At 40.7% G+C, this 26,865-nt stretch overlaps 1 protein-coding gene across 1 annotated transcript in view; it reads right to left on the reverse strand.

The window, feature by feature from the left end:
• Nucleotides 1-4,706: 4,706 nt before the first annotated feature.
• The window catches only part of LOC126152715 (alpha-1,4-N-acetylglucosaminyltransferase-like), a 36,369-nt gene continuing 14,210 nt past the window's right edge, over nt 4,707-26,865 (reverse strand). Inside the window, exon 2 of the mRNA XM_049916024.1 lies at nt 4,707-5,030. Coding sequence (XP_049771981.1) covers nt 4,707-5,030 — 324 coding nt within the window. The remainder of the gene's footprint in view (nt 5,031-26,865) is intronic.

The following is a 26,865-nucleotide window of genomic DNA, read 5'->3' on the forward strand; positions in this document are numbered from 1 at the left end:
ATGGCCAGTAGTGGAGTACACACTCAACGAATCAAAAGCACAAGACAGTATGGCGAAATCATTCGTTAAATGCCTTTGTTTATAAGAATAATGTGTTATAATAATTTTCACACAGCCAATCTACAGGTTTGTTTTCAAATTTAGCTATGTATATTGCAAGTTGTTTTATATGTAGTAAAAAGCAAAAACGACTTACTTCGCATAGATAAGAGTACTTGTTTGGTTTCCACAAGGCTCCTGTTTATGTCAGCCCTGTTGACTGCGACTGCCCACTGCTTTCGTCTTTCTTCATTGCGTGGAAATGTTAACATGCGAAATCCACCTTCGCCTCTATTGGAACAACCAAATGCAGTACAACCTGGCATCGTTTACGAACGTCTGCAGAACGAATTACACATGTCAAAAACAATACTGTACAATTACTAACGTGTTTACTTCAAACACGTAGGCATACCGACTTCATCACAAAACGCTTCATTATTTCAACTCGTACACTCCTGGAAATTGAAATAAGAACACCGTGAATTCATTGTCTCAGGAAGGGGAAACTTTATTGACACATTCCTGGGGTCAAATACATCACATGATCACACTGACAGAACCACAGGCACATAGACACAGGCAACAGAGCATGCACAATGTCGGCACTAGTACAGTGTATATCCACCTTTCGCAGCAATGCAGGCTGCTATTCTCCCATGGAGACGATCGTAGAGATTATGGATGTAGTCCTGTGGAACGGCTTGCCATGCCATTTCCACCTGGCGCCTCAGTTGGACCAGCGTTCGTGCTGGACGTGCAGACCGCGTGAGACGACGCTTCATCCAGTCCCAAACATGCTCAATGGGGGACAGATCCGGAGATCTTGCTGCCCAGGGTAGTTGACTTACACCTTCTAGAGCACGTTGGGTGGCACGGGATACATGCGGACGTGCATTGTCCTGTTGGAACAGCAAGTTCCCTTGCCGCTCTAGGAATGGTAGAACGATGGGTTCGATGACGGTTTGGATGTACCGTGCACTATTCAGTGTCCCCTCGACGATCACCAGTGGTGTACGGGCAGTGTAGGAGATCGCTCTCCACACCATGAAGCCGGGTGTTGGCCCTGTGTGCCTCGGTCGTATGCAGTCCTGATTGTGGCGCTCACCTGCACGGCGCCAAACACGCATACGACCATCATTGACACCAAGGCAGAAGCGACTCTCATCGCTGAAGACGACACGTCTCCATTCGTCCCTCCATTCACGCCTGTCGCGACACCACTGGAGGCGGGCTGCACGATGTTGGGGCGTGAGCGGAAGACGGCCTAACGGTGTGCGGGACCGTAGCCCAGCTTCATGGAGACGGTTGCGAATGGTCCTCGCCGATACCCCAGGAGCAACAGTGTCCCTAATTTGCTGGGAAGTGGCGGTGCGGTCCCCTACGGCACTCCGTAGGATCCTACGGTCTTGGCGTGCATCCGTGCGTCGCTGCGGTCCGGTCCCAGGTCGACGGGCACGTGCACCTTCCGCCGACCACTGGTGACAACATCGATGTACTGTGGAGACCTCACGCCCCACGTGTTGAGCAATTCGGCGGTACGTCCACCCGGCCTCCGGCATGCCCACTATACGCCCTCGCTCAAAGTCCGTCAACTGCACATACGGTTCACGTCCACACTGTCGCGGCATGCTACCAGTGTTAAAGACTGCGATGGAGCTCCGTATGCCACGGCAAACTGGCTGACACTGACGGCGGCGGTGCACAAATGCTGCGCAGCTAGCGCCATTCGACGGCCAACACCGCGGTTCCTGGTGTGTCCGCTGTGCCGTGCGTGTGATCATTGCTTGTACAGCCCTCTCGCAGTGTCCGGAGCAAGTATGGTGGGTCTGACACACCGGTGTCAATGTGTTCTTTTTTCCATTTCCAGGAGTGTATTTAAGATCGCAAACGCTAATTACGTACTAAAAACGATATACAACTAAATCTAACATGCATGCACAACGAATAACAAGTCTCTCAATAATTCAAATACCTTTTTAATCGTTTCCAAAAGTCCTCTGAACTTCAATTCAACTCAAAAGCACGGCGAACATGGGAAGCGCGAGATACGTTTGGCCGTTTTTCTGCCAAAGCTAATCAACCAATCACGGGAAACTTCACCTGTGGCCACTCTCACTGTATACAGGCTCTCTACCCTCTAACTGCAGATAGTGCCGCGCAGCGTGTGCCTCGTGACTCACAAGGACCACCGCTTATCTGCAGACGCAGCGACGAGCGCAAACGACGAGTCGCGTTCAGCTCAAATGTTTAAACAGCCGCGGAGCACCCTCTCGGCCCCTCCCGCGCAGAATAAAGAAATATTTCCTCTAGGCGCCATTAGTTGGCTGGATACCCGCGGGCATGTACTATAGAGCCACCTAAGCCAGCACACCCAACAAGTACGATGCCAAATCGATACCACAGCGAAAGATGATAGGCTTTACGGACATGATCCAGTATTCTAAAATGGCGAAAAGCAGCAGAACAGAGCCTCACGATCCGCAGCCTGCCAGGGGAAGACGACATTCGAAGCCCTTAAACCGCCACACTTCACATTCACTCACAGAAGTACCCTCGTCCTCCTCTCCACCTTCGGCCGCTCGGGGTAGCCATGCAGTCCAGGGCGCCTTGCCACGGTTCTCGCGGATCCCCCCGTCGGAGGCTCGAGTGCTCCCTCGGGCAGGGGTGTGTGTGTCGTCCTTAGCGTAAGTTAGTTAAAGTTAGATTAAGTAGTGTGTAAGCTTAGGGACCGATGACCACAGCAGTTTGCTCTCATAGGACGTTACCACAAATTTCCCATTTTTTCCTCCCGATGATCATTCCAGTAACCCGAAATAGCGCGCAAAAAATGAATTCAAGATTTCCAACCTCCTAGCCAATACTACCAGAAAATCCTTGGCAACCATCCCAACCAGTCAGGCCAAACAGTCAGGCCAAACAGTCAGGCCAAACAGTCAGGCCAAACAGTCAGGCCAAACAGTCAGGCCAAACAGTCAGGCCAAACAGTCACGCCAAACAGTCAGGCCAAACAGTCACTGTCATCTTGACAAGAGACGGCTTTCATTACCACAAGCATAGCCCATCAGACCATTGATAGCCAGAGGCTACTGCGTAATGCTAACCTCACAGCAGTTAGCACACCACCTACTACTAAGACAGAACCACACGCCTTCCCCAAACATATGCTTCTCCCTGACCACCTACAATGAGTGTGATAATTAAAAAAGTTCCGGTTCAGTATTGTTCAGAAGATGTCATGCAAGGGTTACATACATCAGTATACAATGGGTTCAATACCTGGCGGGTCTGGTTACGTGAAATGGGGAAACCTGCCTTGCAATTTCGCGGCCTCAGCAGCTGACACAGTCGAACGTCTATTCCACTACAGGGTAAAACTCTTCCTGCACCACCACCGGGTGGAACCCTCACATCTGCTCTACTGCCAGCCCAGAACCTCCGCTGCCTGTCCTTCGACCATCAGGAGGAGGACTGTCAAAGTCAAGACTTTGTACGGTACAACCAAATTTTCAACACTAAAGTAAATTTTGAACATAAATATCAACCATTAGAACACAAAACCTTACATTTACATAGCAGATGAAACGTAGAATCAAATGCGTTGGTTCTTAATTGCAAAAACAACCACACTTGATACTTGTCTATTACAGTACCATCTACCACGAATGGAAAACAATTGTTTGAGTAAGCCGACCATCGTTTTTGGCGAAGAATCCGAATATACAGTACAAATTTGGGGGCGGGAGAAGGGGAATTTTCGATTTGAGAACACGAAGTTGACCCCGCACATGCAGAAGGTGTGGTTAGGAGATGGCCAGTTGTAGCGCAGATAGATGTCCCCTTCAGTGCTATTAACCTTTCATCTAGAACATTGTTTTCGTACGAGGCATCGTTTTTGAGATATTTGCCAGTCTCAGGTTCAAACCAGCACCATGTATATCTTCAAGATTATCTTTCCTAGTATTAACACAGTCCGCCAACATGTCCACCTGCGATGTTTTCTCCTTATTCTGTGCATATCTTAATCCACAGCTGGTAACTTACATTTAGCACAAATCGCTATTCTTGTGCTTTTTCGTCTGCCACTGCTCTATCATCAGTTAATCGTATTGTGCTGGTTTTACGTCTTTCCTAAACAATAACTGTCCACGTGGTGCTGGCAGAGTTCTTACGCGACAAGCCACTATACACTCCACTCATCCAAATCCAAATGAAGCTGCTTCAGTGTATAGTGCCACAATAAACTTCGAAATACGACATAATTTATATTGGCAAAGTGCTTCACCGCTCAATATACACAATTGTTTCGCGCTATGTTTACATATGCCAGCCACTGGGAGGTGGTGCAGTAGCGCAGTTGCAGAAAAACTGTAGGAGTTCCATGAGTCATTATCTTGGACTCTGGTAGAACGTTCAAGTACTTTCACGAAACCCCTCCTTCAGCCACGGTATATCGGCCACTAGATAAACTACATACGATTCCAGGCGTCAGACTTTCGTGGCTAGCAGTCACGTGGTCTAGTCACTGCAGGTTTGAGGAGGGAAGGAAGGGGGCGGGGTCCCTAAACCTATGATGTTCATAGTCTCCGCTATCCTTGTCCAGTGATTTGAAAGATATGAGCACATGTAATATTCTGCCGATGCGCTGTAGCTAAATAGTCGCTTTCTCACCTCAGTACGACGAAGTCCAGGTCCAGGTAGAGGCCACCGTACTTCCAGAGCGCGACCAGCCGCATGACGTCAGAGGCGTGGTGGACGGGCCACCTGCTGGCGGCGAGGGCGCCGTTCTCTATGAGTGGAGTGTAGAGCGGCGTGTCGCGTAGGAACTCCTCCGTCGTCACGTGCACAGCTGTGGCTCCGGCCGGCAGCCACATGCCCGAAGCGGGCGCTTCGCACGTGTGCAGCACGTAGATGGGTCGTCCAGGGTTGTGGCGGGCCGCAGACTCCACGGCGCATGCCTGCCGCGGGCGCAGACCCGACCACGGCACGTCCTGAAACGTACAGTGCGAGCAGCTCTGTACAAATAATAAGAACAAAGGCCCTACACCCCTACGGTTAGAGGTCTTAATTCTGTCCTTGCTGCTGATTTCGTTCTCGTAGGTATTTCCGGTTTCCTCATTTGGTAACTAACATTCAACTGCTTGAGAATTCGTCTCCGCCTTCCACTGTCTTGTTAAAAGTCTGCTGTGTGCAGCACGTTTAGCTTCCGTTTACGAGAGAATCCTTTTTTATGCTGATGTGTTGCAGTGCAGCATTAGTCCATGCATGAGCACGGATTTGTATTCCAGTAAAGGGTTGTGGTTCAGTCGTGTGTTGTAGATGCAGGTAAGTAATCGCTAGACTCAAAGATTTGGCCTGTGTCACTGTAGCGGCCATTACAATAAATCAGGATCACTCCAGTCCATGACTACCCCAGTGACACTGGTGCAGCAAACGTAATAGATCTTTAGAACAGAAAAAACAGTCTTGGTTGTACAAGAAAGAAAAAATGTAATCTTCACATGCGACGCGTTTCGCCTTTTCTAGGTATCATCCGACAATCGATAACATTTTGCCAATCGTAACCGAGACGTCGAATCTAATTAAATCAGTCCCAAAGAACTGTTACCTCCCAGAAGGAGAGGTAAGGATTAACAAGTTAGAACCCTGCCTTCGTAGCGAAGATATCGGCGCTCGAGGATGTAGAAACAGCATGTGCAGTAATGCGACTGCAATCGCTGCACGCTGCAAAAAGAAAAGCAAGAGGAACAGACCATGTCCGACAAAGTAGCTTGGAAGGCGTTCTACACACGGCCATATTAACATGCTAAGATAACATGCGGAAGAATCAGATGACTATCGGCGTAACTTAAGAATGAACTACGAATCTTTAACGAATCCGTGAACAACGTTACCCCCTATGTGCTCAGAAAAGATATTTTTCATATATTCTCTGGATTCCATTTTCGACAATCCTGCAAGCGAATTATAAACATGAAAGATGTAAAATACATTGTTGTAGAGGATCTTTAGGTATGCCGTTATATACTTCTGCAATACGGTACATAATCCATGGTTCTGAAACTAACAAATAAGCCTCGGCAGTGTTAAGTCCCTACACATAAACAATTTCGTTGTATATTTCTACAGCTGTTCACTGTCAAGCGTAAAATTTGTGACAAAACTATTCTCCTCACTGCATTTCAGCTAACGATTCCTGCCATGTGTCTTTCCGTATGTACTCATATTGACATGGCGTCGCTGTATCACTTGGTTAAACGTCCAAAAATCAAGAAGTCGAGCAATACCAGCCCTTACACGGAACAATATATTGTGTAACACATTAAGCGAGCGTCAACATTTTTAAAGCTCTTCAGTCTCTTTCAATATCCTGCGCAGACCGTCGGTACCGCTCTCAGACCGTTAATATTATTGCGAAATATTCAGTGTTCTGCAATAAATACTGAGCGTCAGAAAGCTCATTGTGACGCTATCTCTAAGCCCACTAGAGGTATTGATTGTTCACAGTAATACGCTCAATTGATTCTCGTCGTCAAAGGACCGTAGCTCATCTCTGAATCAGCCATATTGCCCTGATTGTCGTTTTTGCATATTAAGGTACAATAGTGGAGTCAATGATAGCAGAATATGAATAATGTACGTTTACCTTTTCTTTGCAGAGTACTTTTTCTTCACATATGTTGTAAGTAGGCTGATTAGGTATTTATGCTGGTAGCGCCACGTAGCTCTCTGTATGAAAATCACTGACTGTGTTGTGTGCAGTCTGTGGCTAGTTGGCATTATTGGAATATTCTCTATGGTCAGTTGGATGTGAACAGTGCGTAGCGTTGGGCAGTCGGAGGTGAGCCGCCAGCAGCGGTGGATGTGGAGAGAGTGATGCCAGAGTTTTGAGAGGTTGCTATAAGCGGACGACCTGGACCTGTGTCCGTCAGAAAAAGGAAATTTGTAAAGATGGATGTCATGAATTGAGATATATATATATATAATGATGACTTTTGAACACTATTAAGGAAAATACATTGTTTGTTCTCTACCAAAATCATTTATTTGCTAACTGCTAACTGTGCCTATCAGTAGTTAGTGCCTTCAGTAGTTAAAATCTTTTATTTAGTTGTCAGTATTGCCGCTCTCTGTATTGCAGTAGTTCGAGTAACGAAGATTTTTGTGAGGTAAGTGATTCGTGAAAGGTATAGGTCATTGTTATTTAGGGCCATTCTTTTGTAGGTATTATTGAAAGTCAGATTGCGTTGAGCTAAAAATATTTGTGTCAGTTTAGTGATGATCAGAATAAGTAAAGAGAAAACTGTTTAAGTACGTTCAGTTTTTGCCCAGCTATTTGTAAATCAAATAATGTAAGAGGTTTTTCAGCACTGTCATTTATAAATTTTTTAAGGGGACGTTTCATATGACGACCTTTAGCCGAGGGTACCTCACTGCAATCTACTGGTTTTTTCTTGTAGCCTGTGTAATTAGTGAAGCTATTGTTTACTGCTAGCGCGTAACTGTAGAGAGAACCTCCTTTGTAGTTGTAGTTTTTCGTTGTTGTAGTGTAAAACAGTTGTGGCATGCATGTAGATATTCACCAAATATTTCGCAGCTGTGCTTGCAATTAATTAGATATTATTTTCAGTGCTATGTTAATGTGTTTTTTTTTAATTTTACTCTTCAAATTGCGATTTTCTGTGTTATCGTGTGAAATATTGTCAATTATGGCGTGTGACCCCCCCCTCCCCCCATGAACAATGGACCTTGCCGTTGGTGGGGTGGCTTGCGTGCCTCAGCGATACAGATGGCCATACCGTAGGTGCAACCACAACGGAGGGGTATCTGTTTAGAGGCCAGACAAACGTGTGATTTCTGAAGAGGGGCAGCAGCCTTTCCAGTAGTTACAGGGGAAACAGTTTGGATGATTGACTGATCTGGCCTTGTAACACTAACCAAAACAGCCTCGCTGTGCTGGTACTGCGAACGGCTGAAAGCAAGGAGAAACTACATCCGTAATTTTTTCCGAGGGCATGGAGCTTTACTGTATGGTTAAATGATGATGGCGTCATCTTGGGTAAAATATCCCGGAGGTAAAATAGTCCTCCATTCGTATCTCCGGGCAGGGACTACTCAACAGCACGTCGTTATCAGGAGAAAGAAAACTGGCGTTCTATGGATCGGAGCGTGGAATGTCAGATCCCTTAATCGGGCAGGAAGGTTATAAAATTTAATGAGGGAAATGGAGAGGTTAAAGTTAGATATAGTGGGAATTAGTGAAGTTCGGTGGCATGAAGAACTAGACTTTTAGTCAGGTGAATACAGGGTTATAAATACAAAATCAAATAGGGGTAATGCAGGAGTAGGTTTAATAATGTATAAAAAAATAGGCATAGTGAACGCATTATTGTGGCCAAGATAGACACGAAGCCCAGGCCTACTACAGTAGTACAAGTTTATATGCCAACAAGCTCTGCAGATGATGAAGAAATTGATGAAATGTATGATGAGATAAAAGAAATTATTCAGGTAGTGAAGGGAGACGAAAATTTAATAGTCATGGGTGACTAAATTCGAGAGTAGGAAAAGGGAGAGAAGGAAACATATTAGGTGGATATGGATTGGAGGGAAGAAATGAAAGAGGAAGCCGTCTGGTAGAATTTTGCACAGAGCATAACTTAATCATAACTAACACTTGGTTCAAGAATCAAGAAAGAAGGTTGTATACACGAAAGAACCCTGGAGATACTAAAAGGTTTCAGATAGATTATATAATGGTAAGACAGAGATTTAGGAACCAGGTTTTAAACTGTAAGACAATTCCAGGGGCAGATGTGGACTCTGACCACTATCTATTGGTTATGAACTGTAGATTAAAACTGAAGAAACTGCAAAAAGGTGGGAATTTAAGGAGATGGGACCTGGATAAACTGACTAAACGAGAGGTTGTAGAGAGTTTCAGGGAAAGCATAAGGGAACAATTGACAGGAATGGGGGAAAGAAATACAGTAGAAAAAGAATGGGTAGCTCTGAGGGATGAAGTAGTGAAGGCAGCAGAAGATCAAGTAGGTAAAAAGACGAGGGCTAGTAGAAATTCTTGGGTAACAGAAGAAATATTGAATTTAATTGGTGAAAGGAGAAAATATAAAAACGCAGTAAATGAAGCAGGCAAAAGGGAATACAAACGTCTCAAAAATGAAATCAACAGGAAGTGCAAAATGGCTAAGCAGGGATGGCCAGAGGACAAATGTAAGGATGTAGAGGCTTATCTGCTTATCTCACTAGTGGTAAGATAGATACCGCCTACAGAAAAAATTAAAGAGACCTTCGGATAAAAGAGAACCACTTGTATGAATATCAAGACCTCAGATGGAAACCCAGTTCTAAGCAAAGAAGGGAAAGCAGAATGGTGGAAGGAGTATATAGAGGGTCTATACAAGGGCGATGTACTTGAGGACAATATTATGGAAATGTAAGAGGATGCAGATGAAGATGAAATGGGAGATACGATACTGCGTGAAGAGTTCGACAGAGCACTGGAAGACCTGAGTCGAAACAAGGCCCCGGGAGTAGACAACATTCCAGTAGAACTACTGACGGCCTTGAGAGAGCCGGTCGTGACACCATTCTACCATCTGGTGAGCAAGATGTATGAGACAGGCGAAATACCCTCAGATTTCAAGAAGAATATAATAATTCCAATCCCAAAGAAAGCAGGTGTTGACAGATGTGAAAATTACCGGACTATGAGTTAATAAGTCACAGCTGCAAAACACTAACGCGAATTCTTTACAGACGAATGGAAAAACTGGTAGAAGCCGACCTCGGGGAAGATCAGTTTGGATTCCGTATAAATGTTGGAACACGTGAGGCAATACTGACCTTACGATTCATTTTAGAAGAAAGATTATGAAAGGAAAACCTACGTTTCTAGCATTTGTAGACTTAGAGAAAGCTTTTGACAATGTTAAATGGAATACTCTCTTTCAAATTATGAAGGTGGCAGGGGTAAAACACAGGGAGCGAAAGGCTATTTACAATTTGTACAGAAACCAGATGGCAGTTACAAGAGTCGAGGGACATGAAAGGGATGTAGTGGTTGGGAAGGGAGTGAGACAGGGCTGTAGCCTCTCTCCGATGTTATTCAATCTGTATATTGAGCACGCAGTAAAGGAAACAAAAGAAAAATTCGGAGTAGGTATTAAAATCCATGGAGAAGAAATAAAAACTTTGAGGTTCGCCGATGACATCGTAATTCTGTCAGAGACATCAAAGGACTTGGACGAGCAGTTGAACTGAATGGACAGTGTCTTGAAAGGAGGATATAAGATGAACATCAACAAAAGCAAAACGAGGATAATGGAGTGTAGTCGAATTAAGTCGGGTGATGCTGAGGGAATTAGATTAGGAAATGAGACACTTAAATAGTAAAGGAGTTTTGCTATTTGGGGAGCAAAATCACTGATGATGGTCGAAGTAGAGAGGATATAAAATGCAGACTGGCAATGGCAAGGAAAGCGTTTCTGAAGAAGAGAAATTTGTTAACATCGAGTATAGATTTGTGTCAGGAAGTCGTTTCTGAAAGTATTTGTATGGAGTGTAGCCATGTATGGAAGTGAAACATGGACAATAAATAGTTTGGACAAGAAGAGAATAGAAGCTTTCGAAATGTGGTGCTACGGAAGAATGCTGAAGATTAGATGGGTAGATCACATAACTAACGAGGAGGTATTGAATAGAATTGGGGAGAACAGCAGTTTGTGGCACAACTTGACAAGAAGAAGGGACCGGTTGGTAGGACATATTCTAAGGCATCAAGGGACCACCAATTTAGTATTGGAGGGAAGTGTGGAGGGTAAAAATCGTAGAGGGAGACCAAGAGATGAATACACTTAACAGATTCAGAAGGATGTAGGTTGCAGTAGGTACTGGGAGATGAAGACGTTTGCTCAGGATAGAGTAGCATTGAGAGCTGCATCAAACCAGTCTCAGGACTGAAGACCACAACAACAACAACATGGCGTGTGACAAACGTAATACTAGGTTCCAAACTAAACTGAGAAATGAGAGTGAAGACGAGAGTTTTGTGTTAGCGCCACCGTGTAATGAATTAACTAATGTTAAACATAGTAATTTGGTAATTGTGCATAGGGGAATGGACCAGGCAATAAATAATCATGTAGACAGGGAAACGCGTAAAGATTTAAGTGCAGGGTTACTTAAAATTGAATCTAAATGTCAAAAAATCTGTAATGACGTAAAAACACAAATTTGTGAGCATTTTCAACCTATTTTTTCGCGTCATGAAAATGCATTACAGAATCACGAAGCAGCCATAAGAGCTGCAAACTATGAAAAACACGACAACTTGCAAGCTAAAATTGACTCAGTTGCATCTACCGATTCGGTTACGCAACTTGCAAAAACTCAGGAAAACTTAAAGGTCACAGTAGATACGCTTTCAACACAAATGGGCACTCTGAAACTTGGTTCAGAAAAATACACTGAAGAAATCAGTTCATTATTGGAGAAAGTAGGCGAACTTTCGGATCAGTTCACTAACTTATCTACAAAGGTACATGATGATTTGAATGACCCAAGACCAGTAGCCTTTGCTGACACAGAAGGGTACAAACAAATTAGAAAATTCAAACAGAATCAGAATCAAATTAATACGAAACATACAAGAAAAATCCGGAAAGTACAAGATCAGTTGGCACAGGTATTAAAAGAATTACATATTTCAGCGGAGACTCACGCTCCGACACGGGAAGAGGGATTCAGAAATAAGGAAACGTCACAAAGTAATAACACATAGTATTTTGAAAATTATGAAATAAATTGGCATTGTGCACCGAATTTTGAGGTGGAACCGCCGACACGACGTAACAGTGACCGATATACGACTCGCTGACACGATAACTTTGACTACAAGCTGTTCATTACTACAAGTAAATTCAAAACATTTCAGAATTCCGGCAACGACATTCATCCACAAGCATGACTTCATCAATTCTCTTATTGTTTTACTCCCAACTGGTCATTATAGCACAGTCTGGAAGTTGTGTGTGGCTATTAGGAAAATGAACCTGCTGTAAGATCGCGTTCGATCATTCGCGATTGTCACAGTGAAGGAGAATGTTATCATAGCTTCTTCTCAGCATATTGGTCTAAAGCTACTCAAGACCGAGTAAAACATAGTATCATAATTATGAAACACTTTGAACAACCTGAATTCTCCAGTCTTGACAAATATTTTGAAGACATGTTGCACAAAAATCAATGCCTGTCAAACCCATACAGCCTCTCAAAACTCATTCACATTTGCTTTATCAAATTGCCTGAACATTTGAGACATATTATTTTGGCAGGACGTTTCAAAGACGACATTGGAGCTTTTCAGGGACTCTTACAAGAATTAGAAATTGACACACAGTCACGGGACACGAAACCAGGAGAACAACAATGACAAAAAAAAATTGTTCAAATGACTCTGAGCACTATGGGACTTAACTTATGAGGTCATCAGTCCCCTAGAACTTAGAACAACTAAAACCTAACTAACATAAGGACATCACACACAACCATGACCGAGGCAGGATTCGAACCTGCGACCGTAGCAGTCTCGCGGTCCCGGAATGAAGCGCCTAGAACCGCACGGCCACCGCTGCCGGCTAACAATGACAGGTCACATCCATCACAGTACCGTGACGACAGAAATAATAACTGGACTCGACAAAGCTCTTCTTACAACGCAAGTCGTGACCAAAACAGACACCACCCGTATGACAACCGTTGGCAGAGTAATATTAATTACAGGGAAAGCTCACCTCCCTGTAGTAATGACTGTGACAGAGACAGAGAAACAGACAATAGGTGAACCAAAATAATTATTATCAAGGGAGACAGAATAACTTCAGACGCAACAGTCCACCGTGCAGTTATGACTCAAGGAGAAATTCTCCACCACGTGACTGACAAGAAAGAAATTACAGAAACTACCGACATGACGACAGACGATATAATCTTAACAATAGATCAGAATTTAATCAGACCTGGAGGGATTCTTACAGGGCAGGGCCCTCTCGACAAGCTGAAATTGTAGAGGGTAGATCTCCAAATTCCAATAACGACTCGCGAGAACAAATAGACAGAAGACAATGACCCACACCGCTGGCAGCCACAAAAATACTTATGAAGCTGACGACGCAGCTGCCGTGGCTATTAATTACGTAAAAGTGGAAGACATTAGGGACAACTTACTCGAGGAACACGACGTAAAACATAACAACACTGCCAATTCTGTAATTCACATTACAGTAAATGACATAAAATTTACGGCAGTACTTGACTCTGGCAGTCCCATTTGAGTAATTAGTGAAATAGCCTTTAGAAAATGCAACAAATCGAACAATCGCCCCACACTCCCGTTTATGTAAGATTAAATTACAAGGTGCAATCTTTGGAAAAAGTGTAGATGTACGCCAACAAACCAACATAGAATTCTGTTGTCAAAACCACAGATTCACTATGAACTTTCTTATCGTTCCATTAATGTCGACAGAAATTATATTGGGAGTAGAATTTTTAATGAATACAGGTCAATCTTAAACTTGCTGAAACGATGCTGAAATTAGTTGAGAGAACGAAGGTAAGTCAATAGCTTTGAAATTTGAAGATTGGCTCTCAAACCATGACGAGGGAGTTAATCGGGCTTACGTCTTGTTAGACAACAGTTCGGAACTTTCGATGGAACTTGACACTAACGATCACTCGGCAAGTATTGACAGGGATGATATCGACGGCGTATTTAATACTAATGAGTTAATTCAGAATCAAATTCAAACCATTGAGAATTGTAATGACACTGATAGGCAGGAACTTTTTGAGAATTTACAAGCACATTCCACAGTTTTTACTCACAAAACCGGAACAATCAAGGGATATCAATACCAATTTCGTGTTCGTGAGCATACTAAATTTTGTGTTAGACCATACGTAATTGCGGCACATTATAGGGACCGTGGTAGAACAGAAATACAATCTATTCTTGACGAGGGCATTATTGAGCCTGCAGTAAGCTCATACAATAATCCATTACATGTTGTTCAGAAGAAAAATGGATCAGTTGGGTTTGTCTTAGATTCGAGACAAATCAATACTGTCATCATTCCTGAAATAGACAGGCCGCAAACGTTGGAAGAACCTCTTCAAAATTTTAATGGCGTAAAAGTGTTTGTCTTCTATTGATCTCAGATACAGCTTTTTTCAGATCGACTTCATCCAGAATGTAGAAAATACACAGCTTTTCTTTGTTTCAGCGTTTGTTGTCAGTTTCGGAAACTTCCTTTTGGATTGAACATTTCTTCGGCAGCATTCATTCGTGGGCTAAATTCCATATTACCTGAGTTCTTAAAACGTCACATCACCTTATACGTGGACGATATTCTAATAGCAGAATCCTCATGCGAACAACATAATCGCATCCTCAACAGAGTGTTACGTATTTTTGAAGAATCTGGAATTACAGTTAACTTGGAAAAGTCTGAATTCGGTAGGACAAAGGTGAAGTTTTTGGGACACATTATTTCTTCTGAAGGCATTCAGCCGGATCCTGAAAAGTTAGAAGCAATCCGAGCCACTCCAGTTCCATCCACAAAAAAATAAGTCCACAGTTTTCTAGGCCTCGTAAATTTTTACAATCGTTTCCTGAATATGCAAATTCTAGTTACACCAAAACTTTGTTCTCTCACTGGAAAAAAACACTATATGGAACTGGGACGAACTGACACATTTGGAACTCAGTTCTTTGAAAGAAGCGTTACTTAAAGCGCCAATACTAGCTCATCCAGATCTGTCACAAGACTTCTAATTTAGCACGGATTCTTCTAAAGTCGGTCTTGGTGCCCATTTATTTCAAGAATGCATAGAAAATGACACTATTATTCAGAAAAAATATTGATTTTGCTGGTCGCATACCAATAAAATCTGAAAAAACATTATTCCATCACTGAATTAGAAGCTTTAGCTATCATTGGGGTATTTAACAAATTCCGTTTCCTACTTTCTGGTAAGCACGTAAAAGTATACAGTGATCATAGTGCATTACAATTTCTTATGTCTTCAAAATTAAATCATGATAGGTTAAAATGTTGGGCATTGTTTCTGCAAGAATTCCACTTCACAATAGTCTATATTCCCGGCAAGGAGAACATTGTTGCGGACGCACTATCACGTGCACCGGCTGGGCTTGAGGAAAGTAACAAAGGCAACCTCGAAAAAAATTTCTGTATTCTTTACATTCATAAAGTCGCCTTTGAAAACTTCATCACTACATTTTTAAAGCACAAGATAAAGATCCGATTTGGAAAGACATCAAAAGTAAATGGCATAGAAAGACACACACACACACACACACACACACACACAGATTTGGCATTATTATCTGGTTAGTAACTACATATTCTTCAAACGCTGTACTGTCGATGACAAGCTATGAGTACTTCGCATTCCTGACGATTTTGTTAATAAGCTCATTTGGTACATTCATTTCAGCTACACACATTTTGGTCCACGAAAATGTTATCATATTCTTCGGAAGACTTCTTATTTTAACAATGTGGAAAAGAGAATTCGAAGAATCTTGTGTATTTGTAAACCTTGTCAAAAGGCTAAACCATCTACTATCTCACACCGTGCTCAGTTGTTTCCTATCATTCCTTCTAAATTAAAAGAATTTGCTGCTGTTGATCTCTTGGGACCCCTTGACAGAACATCGAATGGATTTTCGTAGGTTCTAGTTGCTGTTTCTTTCACAACATTACGTAAAGCCACTGGACGGTCTGTATCCAATGCCTTTGTTAAAAATTTCTTAAGTGAAGTTGGACACACCAGTAAAGTCATTTCAGATAACGGACCGCAATTCAGATCTGCTGTTTGGTCACGCATGCTTCAGAATCATAAAATCAAACCTGTTTTTATTTCATTGTACTCACCACATTGTAACCCCTCCGAACGGATTATGAAAGAAATCAATAAGCTTTGCAGACTTTATTGTCACAGAAAGCATCAGCATTGGGATAGATATTTAAACCATTTCAAAATGTGCTCAATGAAATGCCTCATGACTCCACTGCTTTACACCTATTCTTGTACTGAAGAATGAAGAACCACCAAACAGAATCAGAGAGCTTGTACCTTTTCTGAATACACGTAAACTTGGACACAAATACGTAATTGGTTTGGCTATTAAAAATATAAATTCTGCAGCAGGCAAAAGGAAAAAACTACACACTAAACAAAATGCAAAGAAACTATATATTGGTCAGAAAGCTCTCATTAAAGCTCATTCATTGTCACATGAGAAGAAACACTTGAATCACAGATTATTTCTGATTTACAATGGACCTTACAGAATCCAACGTATACCACATGATAATTGCCTTGAAGGTGAAACTCTGCATATTAGGAAGAGTAAAGGATTGCACCATATTTCACATGTCAAACGGTTCATTGAGAGATAATCTGCTTTTTAACTTAGACTTTGCCATAATATTTTTCACTTTACTTTAATAGTACGCTTTATCACACTTAGAAACTGTTAACATGCAACAGTGTTTTGATGTCAACTATCCAGGGAAGAACCTAGGGAACATATTTAGACAGTAATTACGAATGAATCTTTATAGTGAACAGACGACACAGTATTATTTTGTGTACATTCTTGCTTGTTGGGTTGCACGATTACATAACGACTATAAGGATTACATGTTTGGAACATACACTGCTAATGAGATTTTAATGCAACATTTTGGATTACTTGAAAATACATTCTGGGTTTAAAGTACTTTCTGTGAGATTACAGATGACTTAGTATTTGGTTTATTTGACAGCTACACGATTATATCACGATGCTACTAATGAATGACACAATTTATATTATTGCTTTTGCGCTGAATCTGTTTTATATCTGCACAGTTTTTCTGAATTCTTCTGGAAAGTAATATATGTTTTAGTAGTAGCTTTTGTGGCATAGCTACAATGAGACAGCCTTTTCTGTAGCACAACAATACATTGCAGCATAGTACTTTCTTGATCACGGCAATAAGCGTAATAACTACGATATCTATACTCAAAGCATTTCACTTTTGTTTATGACAAGGTAAGTACACTGACTTCTGCAGAACTTTCCTTACAGAGGACGGTAACTACGACACTTGGCATATTTTTAGCATCAAGTAATGACAGAAATTATCTTACACCAAGACGCACAGTTCAGCTCTACAGGACACTCATTTGAGTGATTAATTTTTGTATTAAAAACATTTATTTTTAATGATTTTTTGAATTACAAAGATACAGAGAGGGTTTTCGGTGATACATTTCATTCCATTGCTGTAATGTGTAACACCTGAGGGTGTAATTACATTAATCCTCAGGGGGTACACGTTTACTTGTGTACTAAGCTTGTGGCAAGCGCTAGGAGCCCTAGCTAATATGGTATTTGCATATACAACATTACACATTGGTACCATATTTCTCTAACACAGAATTCCACAGCTATCTGATCATATAAGAAAGACAAACATTTTTTTACTACATCAGTGAATTCACACTTACGAAATTGTATTTTGTCTGTGCTTTGTGAACTGTTCATATCGTTTTTGGAACCAGTGTGATACTATGAGAGCTTTGAATGATGTATTTGGTATGATCATGATTTTTGAAGTACGTTTGAGATAGATGACTTTACTGAAACGAGCAGAGAGCATTTTTTATAGGTTTTGAGATCATTGGAGGAAGCTACGACGATTTTGAGATTTGACTGATGTGCTATGATGATATTATTATGACTATGATGTGTATGTAGAATGTAGTCAAATTAAGTCGGGTGATGCTGAGGGAATTAGATTAGGAAATGAGACACTTAAAGTAGTAAAGGAGTTTTGCTATTTAGGGAGTAAAATAACCGATGATGGTCGAAGTAGAGAGGATATAAAATGTAGACTGGCAATGGCAAGGAAAGCGTTTCTCAAGAAAGGGAATTTGTTAACATCGAGTATAGATTTAAGTGTCAGGAAGTCGTTTCTGAAAGTATTTGTATGGAGTGTAGCCATGTATGGAACTGAAAGATGGATGATAACTAGTTTGGACAAGAAGAGAATAGAAGCTTTCGAAATTTGGTGCTACAGAAGAATGCTGAAGATTCGATCGGTAGACCATATAACTAATGAGGAGGTATTGAATAGAATAGGGGTGAAGAGAAGTTTGTGGCACAACTTGACTAGAAGAAGGGATCGGTTGGTAGGACACGTTTTGAGGCATCAAGGGATCACAAATTTAGCATTGGAGGGCAGTGTGGAGGGTAAAAATCGTAGAGGGAGACCAAGAGATGAATACACTAAGCAGATTCAGAAGGATGTAGGTTGCAGTAGATACTGGGAGATGAAGAAGCTTGCACAGGATAGAGTAGCATGGAGAGCTGCATCAAACCAGTCTCAGGACTGAAGACCACAACAACAACATGATGTGTATTATGCTGCTGAGGTATGTTTATGATCAATAAGATAATGTTATATGAGGAATTTGATTACGTGTTTATATGTATATGAATAATGAGAACAGGTTAGGGACATTGGTTTGTGAAAAGGATGTTGGAAACCAAGAATTGTACTTTAAGAGTTATGATATGTGTGAATGTATCACAATGCTGGCGGAAATTTTTGGACACTGTTATATTAATGGGATTTTGTTTCTACACATATGTAACCTAAATTTTCAACCTGTGAAATTTTTATATAAGACTGTCACTGTAGCAGAAACTACTTCTGTAAATATTTCGGTAAGGAAGGTAAGTGACCTTAATGTAACGCATTGTGGGCGCCCAGCAATGCGACAGTTGCCTGAAAAAAAGCCATTAGGTGGAGAAAAAACAGGCCATTAACCTCGCTATTGACATTTCTTTGTAGAAAGCACCTCAAATACGACGCGATCATACTTGAAGACGTATAATTACACTTTGGAGCTCGTGATCGCTAATATTTACTAAAATACCATACGGGTAGCGAATGACGTTTCATGCCTTGCCTTATGTATATATTTGCTTATTTTGTTTAATATCTAGTTTCTAGCTGCACTGCAGCATTGGTTAAAATAAAATTTAACAATGATTTTATGAACTACTTTCTTAAAAAAAAAGACAGCACAAATAGACATTTCCCTTCACAGGAATTGCATACATTATTTTTTCAACGATTTGGTAACTTGTTTGGTAGAGGTAAGTTATTGTGCTGCATCACTCTAATGTTAAGATGTGACATAGGTACTGAACATTTCCTATATTTACTGTAACATTTTTTCTGCTTGAGCTTCATCATATTTAGGTATAAGTTATTACCAAGCGAGGTGGCGCATTGGTTAGCACACTGGACTCGCATTCGGGAGGACGATGGTTCAATCCCATCTCCAGCCATCCTGATTTAGGTTTTCCGTGATTTCCCTAAATCGTTTCAGGCAAATGCCGGGATGGTTCCTTTGAAATGGCATGGACGATTTCCTTCCACATCCTTCCCTTACCCGAGCTTGCGCTCCATCTCCAATGACTTCGTTGTCGACGGAACGTTAAAAAAACGCTAACCTATAAGTTATTGCATTTGCATGGCACAGTTATACTGAATTTTACATTGTATTAAGCCAGTTTTACTATTGATTTATTTTTCTTGATGCTGCACATTGGCTCATTTTAGTGGTAATGTTGCATTTGCTTTGCTAATTTAGATATACTGTTACTTGCTTTGCCAATTTGCATTTTTTTGGTCATTGCTGTTTGTGTTAATTGTTTTGTGCTGCTGCATTGTTTCGTTTTCTAGTATGAGCGTCACTCCAAAAGAAATGCATACTATTTTTTTAAGTTCAACTTTTATTCTACATGTTCGAAAGTTTTACAGTGTGTAGATACATCCTTTAGGAACAATATTTTCATTTCACCACATCATTTCCATCCCTCTCAACTGCCTTATACAATCTCGGAACCAGCGCCTGTACACCCGCATGGTAAAATTCTGTACCAACCTGTTGGAGCCACAGTTTGGCAACGTGCACAAGAGAGTCATAATCTTCGAACCTTGTTCCAGGAACAGAGTCTTTCAGTTTTCCAAAGTGATGATAGTCACTTGGAGCCAGGTCAGGACTGTAAGGCGGGTGTTTCAGTGTTGTCCTTCCGAGTTTTGTGATCGCTTCCATGGTTTTTTGACTGACATGTGGCCATGCATTTTCATGCAACAGCAAAACATCCTGCTTTTGCCGATGTGGTCGAACACGACTCTGTCGAGCTTGAAGTTTCTTCAGTTTCATCACATATGCATCAGAAATTATGGTGGTTCCACATGGCATGATGTCTACAAGCAAGAGTCCTTCGAACCGAAAAATACTGTAGCCATTACTTTTTTAGCAGAAGGTGTGGTTTTGAATTGTTTTTCTTGCGTTAATTTGCATGATGCCACTCCATTGATTGCCCCTTTGTCTCTGGTGAAAAACGATGGAGCCATGTTTCATCACCTGTCACAATTCTTCCAAGAAATTCATCTCCACCATTCTCGTACTGCATACCGCTTTTCTTGTTTCTTTGTGAGCCACTGTCAACATCCTGGGAACCCACCTGACGCAAATCTTTTTTAACACCAACGCTTTCAGTATTCTGCAGACACTTCCTTCCATTATCCCAATGTAGTGTGACAATTAGTTCACTGTAATGCATTTGTCAGGAGTCACCTATTCGTTAACTCTCTGCACATTGCCTGCAGTATGTGCAGTACGAGGCCTGTCACTGCAAGGACAGTCCTCAATATTACCGAGCCCCCTTTCATCACGTAACCTGTTTGCCCAAAGACTGTACTGCGATCGACAGCAGCATCTCCATACACCTTTTTCAACCTCTTGTGGATGTTTCCCACTGTCTCTTTTTCACAGCACAAGAATTCTATGACAGCACGTTGCTTCAGACCATCGTCAAATGTAGCAGCCATCTTGAAAACATGCTGTGACGGCGCCACTCACAGAAACAGGTTGAATTAAATTTGAAAACAAGTGTGAAAGATGTATCTACACACTGTAAAACTTTCACACATGCAGAACGAAAACTGTATTTTTACAAAAATAGTGTGGATTTTCTTTGGAGTGACCCTTGTATATATATCTGAGCACAGTAGGTTTAAGTTAGCTTATGAGGGGGCAGGCTATATAAGAGAATAAGTTGTGATGAATTGGAAGAAATGCATTGAGAAGCTATATGAAAACGGTTTGGCCAAACATGTAGTGTACAATGAAGAGTAATTATTTTGAAAGATATAATTTGCATTAATAATATGTTATTTACTTTGTAAGGATGTTTAGACACAATTTATTCTGTTCTGTTTTGATGCTCATGTGTGAAGTTAATGTTTCGAAAGCTCTTCTCATTTTTTATTTATTTACTTATGTCATAATTCCTGTACCACTGATGTATATGTTTATTTCTATTCTTTAGTAAAGCCTGTATTACTACAAATGCTATCTGTATTATTATGTTCTTTAATGATGTTTTCTGTATCTTTGTAATTGTACTCCCGTGTTATAAAATTGTAATTGACACCAGATCATCAAATTAAGTAACTTTTAGGGATTCATTTCAGTGGACACATTTTTGTTGGTCATAGTATATTCACAATGTGTGGGAAGTTAAAAAAAAGGGACTGTTAGTGCTCGTACATGGGTTGATAACTTAGCAAGGGACTGGTTAACAGCATTGCTGGTTCTAAGGACATTCCTAAAAGTTTGTGAGTGCACAAGTGGTGGTTCATGGACTAGTTATACTATCCGTAAGATTCTCCGATGGTGATTGTGCACCCACATAGTTGCAACAGATGGCTGCTAGCCATCTCTACAAGGACTACAGTGGGTCTGCATCTTTGATGGCCCACCAATACCATTATCTCTACAAGGACTACAGTGGGTCTGCGCCTCCAGTGGCCTACCAATACCATAATCTCTACCAGGACTACAGTGGGTCTGCTGTGTGATGACCTACCTACGAATATTCTTCAAAACTTCGACTGACTCTGCTGTGGTTTTGCTCTGTTACCTGTATGCATGACAAGAGTTAGCACTGACGTTCTGTTGGAAGGACAACACTACTTCTTCAAGACTGCATGGAAATCCAATACTTCCATGTGTCTTCTCTTTTGCTGATCAGACTTCGTGCAATGTAATTACTACTGTGATGAATGAGCAGGACAGTCTTGATGAGAACAATTTTTGCTTTTGACCAACATTGTATCAATAATTGTGCGCATTTGATACATTTGTTATCGTTAAGATAAAAAGAAGTTTGCAAATAATTATTGGGCACTGCCCAAAACAATTTGTAAATTTTTTGTGGGGACCATGGGGGCTATGTAAGTAGGCTATTTAGGTTTTTACGTTGGTAACGCCACGTAGCACTCTATGAAAATCACTGACTGTGCTGTATGCAGTCTGTGTCTGGTTGGCATTGTTGGAATATTCGTTATTGTTGTGTTGGGCAGTAGGATTTGAACAGTGCATAGTATTTGGCAGTTAAAGGTGAGCCACCAGCAGTGGTGGGTGTGGAGAGAGAGAGAGATGCCAGAGTTTTGAGAGATTGCTATAGGCGAACGAAATTTGTAAAGATGAATGTCATGAATTGATATATATATATATATATATATATATATATATGACTTCTGAACACTATTAAGGTAAATATATTGTTTATTCTCTGTCAAAATCTTTCATTTGCTAACTATGCCTATCAGTAGTTAGTGCCTTCAGTAGTTAGAATCTTTTATTTAGCTGGCAGTTTTGGCCCTCGCTGTATTGCAGTAGTTCGAGTAACGAAGATTTTTGTGAGGTAAGTGATTCATGAAAGGTATAGGTTATTGTTAGTCAGGGCCATTGTAGGGATTATTGAGAATCAGATTGTGTTGCACTAAAAATATTGTGTGTCAGTTTAGTGATGATCAGAATAAGTAAAGAGAAAACTATTTGAGTGCGTTCAGTTTTTGCCCAGCTGTTTGAAAATCAAATAATGTAAGAGGTTTTCCAGCACTGTCATTTATAAATTTTTTCAAGGGTACGTTTCAATGTCTACAGCTCTTTCGCGAGTTGAAAGTACTTTGTTTGATTTCAGCTGCATCATTTTCTCTACTGTACTCACCAATTCATAGAAGTACACGAAGTCTAAATGGAGGAGATAAGGGAAAAACCTGGATTTAAAATCGTCAACTGCAAGTAGTCTTGAACCAAACTCGAAAAATAATTCCGATATCTCACCATATCGTTCCCATTTCCGAAATATTCGCATAGTAAATTACTTTTATTTCCCTCAATGATCACAAAACTTTTGGTCCTTAGACTTCCGGTTTCGGTCAGCAATGATCATCTTCAGAGCTGTTTTATAACGTATCCTAATATAATAAAGCCACTGTCACATAATCACAAAATATACACACAATGGCACAATGGCTTTATTTTATAAGGACATATTATAAAACAGATCTGAAGATATAGGTGGACCCTTACATAGAAGATAGCAACAACCAGCCACTTTTTACAATGCTATTTATTTATTTAAATAGCGCAGTTAACGGTTTCTAACCGACAGATTCTTCTTCACATGGCTAGTTCACGTTACGTTAAATTTTACATCAGCTTTCGCTTTTTGTTTTCCCACCTGATGGAATTTCCTTGGGTTGGTGGTGCCCTACAACCAAAACAAGATGTCGGACAATGTCGTTTTCACTGTAATAGTGCCTCACAATGATTTTAAGTGATGCAAAAAATTATTAAAGAGAAGATGTTTCGGTTATTTACGATGAAAAATCCTCACTATTCTGTTCCAGTACAGACTACTTGTGATCTTGCAGCAACGAAAACTGTATGATGCACTTTAGACTATATATATATATATATATATATATATATATATATATATATATATATATATATATATATATATATATATATAAACCACCAATCACACGCTAAGAAGTTTCGCCACATGGAAGTATGTGTACAAAGATGGCGATATTTCAAACATGACAATGCTGAAGGCTTTCACTCTCAGATATATTTTGTTATATACATGTGACAGTAGGAATTTACAAATTACTATTGCTACATCACTCACCATTTACATTAAAAGAGAACAGATTAAAATTTAGATAAACAAATAAAGCAGTCAGTTTGCTATAAAGTGTTACTGCAGTGATATTACGTAAATATTATGGTATGCATTGGAACCAAAGTAAATGATAAGGGCCAGATGCACACAAATAAATATTACAGCTATGGGCATATGTAAATAGTATGGCATACACTGGAAGCACTGTAAATGATTTGGGATGGACATACATAAATAAAATTACAACAGTGGACATTTCATTGATTTTAAGATATAGTTAGATGGAAGTATTGGATGATAACGCAAGCTGTTATTTATTATTCACTATTTTGTGTTGGGTTAGTGACTGCATGTCATTATTGTGAGGGTAGTAGTGTTTACTTTAAACTGGGAAGCAGGTGAACGAAATTTCGAAGAAGGGCTGCAATGGCTAACTCGGTCTGTTCATTGACGAGATTTTGTGGTCATTTGCTTTTATGTGTATATATGCCAATCTCTTCAAGCAAATTCAGAAAGCTACCTTTCTCAACATGTTGCAAATACTTGTACATGGCCTTCAGTAGTCCTTAGTACATAATTGTTAGCAGCTGTGTGCATGGCAAATTTGGATTCTGAAATGTTGTTCAAATATATGGCATCTATATGCTCTTTGAACTGAGTCTCAATGCTTCTCCCAATTTGTCCTATATAGTAAGAGGGACAGCTTTGCAGCTGTGTTTGTATATGCCAGATTTTTTTTTTGTTGTTGTATGGGTGTTACCATTCTTTAAGTTGTGAAGTGCTACCTGCTGTAGTTTGTTGTTTGTGTGGAAGCTTATCGTAATGTTTGTGTTTTTAAATAGATTGCTTATTTTATAGGATATACACCTTAAGAAAGGTAGTGCAACATATATTCCGCTGTTTTCTACTGTTTCTTGTGTTAGCTGCGGGGTTGTCTGGTGTGCAGCTTTGTTGGCATCCAAAACGTGTAGGGGAAACAAAATTAGACTTCGTGGGTTGAGAGTGTGAGTGATTTTATTTCAGCGATTACGAAGTCGAGTCAAATTTACAAAATACTTGGCTGTATGACCCCCTTATCAATATGACATTGCAACCCCTCTGGCCTGGATGCATGACTATTTAATGTCGTTTATACAGAGAGAGTTGTAATCAGCATGTATAAGAGGATTTGATATTGTGTATACATCTATTGTTCTAGCCTTACGTATAGAAACGAACATGAAAAGTGAACAGTCAAGCTAATCTTAAGGTTATTATAAATTTTTATTATGCAGTGCATAGTATTCTGCAAAAGAAGTGTGTCAGCCATTAGGCCTGAGGTCGGCCGTGCCTGCCCTTTGTCATTTCGTTTCGTAAACTCCTTCTCTACAATGGGAGGTGAGCAGTAGGCTGATCCACTGGACAGTGCGATTTTCCGTTTTGGAAGCGCCTTTTCTCTAGTAAGAGGTGTGCTTCGGACAAACTGGACTATGAGTAACACGCTGGCAGTGAAAGTGGGTGGTCATATTGTGGAGCGTTCTGCAAGACATTGAGTATTTTGGCTAACACTAGTACGATTGAGACTTCCTGGCAGATTAAAACTGTGGTTGCCGGACCGAGGTTCGAATTCTGGACGTTTGCCTTCGGTGGACAAGTGCTCTATCGACTGAGTCACCCAATCAGGAGCCAAAACCCGGCCTCACATCTTTACTTCTACCAATACCTCCAAATTTCACTGAAATTCTCCTGTGAAACTTACAAGACTAGCACTCCTGGCAGAAAGGATTTTGTGGAGACATGGCTTAGCCACAGCGTGGGGGATTGCAACAAGTAATAACTAGCACTTCTGCAAAAGAAAGTCGCCACTACTGTATGGTTGCTGTGGGTGCAAGATTTTGCCAGGAATTCTTTGGTGTTGCAAATACTACACCATATTACTTCCAGTGTGCCGCTAAAGGGTAGAAGCTATGGTACTTTGGTCTATCCTATTTCTCAGAGACGTGAAGAATATACACGTTTTCCTCAGCATCAAGTCTTCATCTGTACTGCATCTGACAAGGCAATCTATGTAGAGAACAAGACTCATGTCTTATCAAACTTTGTGAAAAGTAGTTTTGAGTTAATATATTGACAGTGATCTACAACCATCATTAGCATATTATTTCAAGCACCTATTTCACTTTGCTTAAATCAAATAGTAATTTTAATAATTTCTGTTGCAAAGTTGCACCTTTAAAAGCAATGGCGTTGTGTATTAATGTAAGAAAAGGAGAAACAGAACTCTGACGGCTCACATTGTAGCAGTCTTTGCTTGACTTTCATATGATTAAATTCCCCCACTCGAAGATCGCAAATTAAAGTAGCTGATACCCAAAGACCACTGCTCACTTCAGTTTTGTTTACAAGTTTCTTAAAGTAATACTTGATTTCGAAGTAATATAAAGTCCGCTGGTTTCGTTATGATATAATAAATATTAATTACATTCATGAAAAAAATGTTTGAGTAACTGTCCTAAGTTGAACGAAGAAGCCGACTTTTCCAGGATTCGTCACTTTAGGATGAGGCGAACGTTTATAGCCGACAATACATTAGTTTTCAGTAGGATGTTCCTGCGCTATAACTATATGCTGTCATTCCGCTGTAGTGGAAAATTTCACCGATCAGGACGGTAAGAAGTGTGTAACTTGGA

The sequence above is a fragment of the Schistocerca cancellata genome, chromosome 2 (genome assembly GCF_023864275.1).
Source record: "Schistocerca cancellata isolate TAMUIC-IGC-003103 chromosome 2, iqSchCanc2.1, whole genome shotgun sequence".
NCBI lineage: Eukaryota > Metazoa > Arthropoda > Insecta > Orthoptera > Acrididae > Schistocerca > Schistocerca cancellata.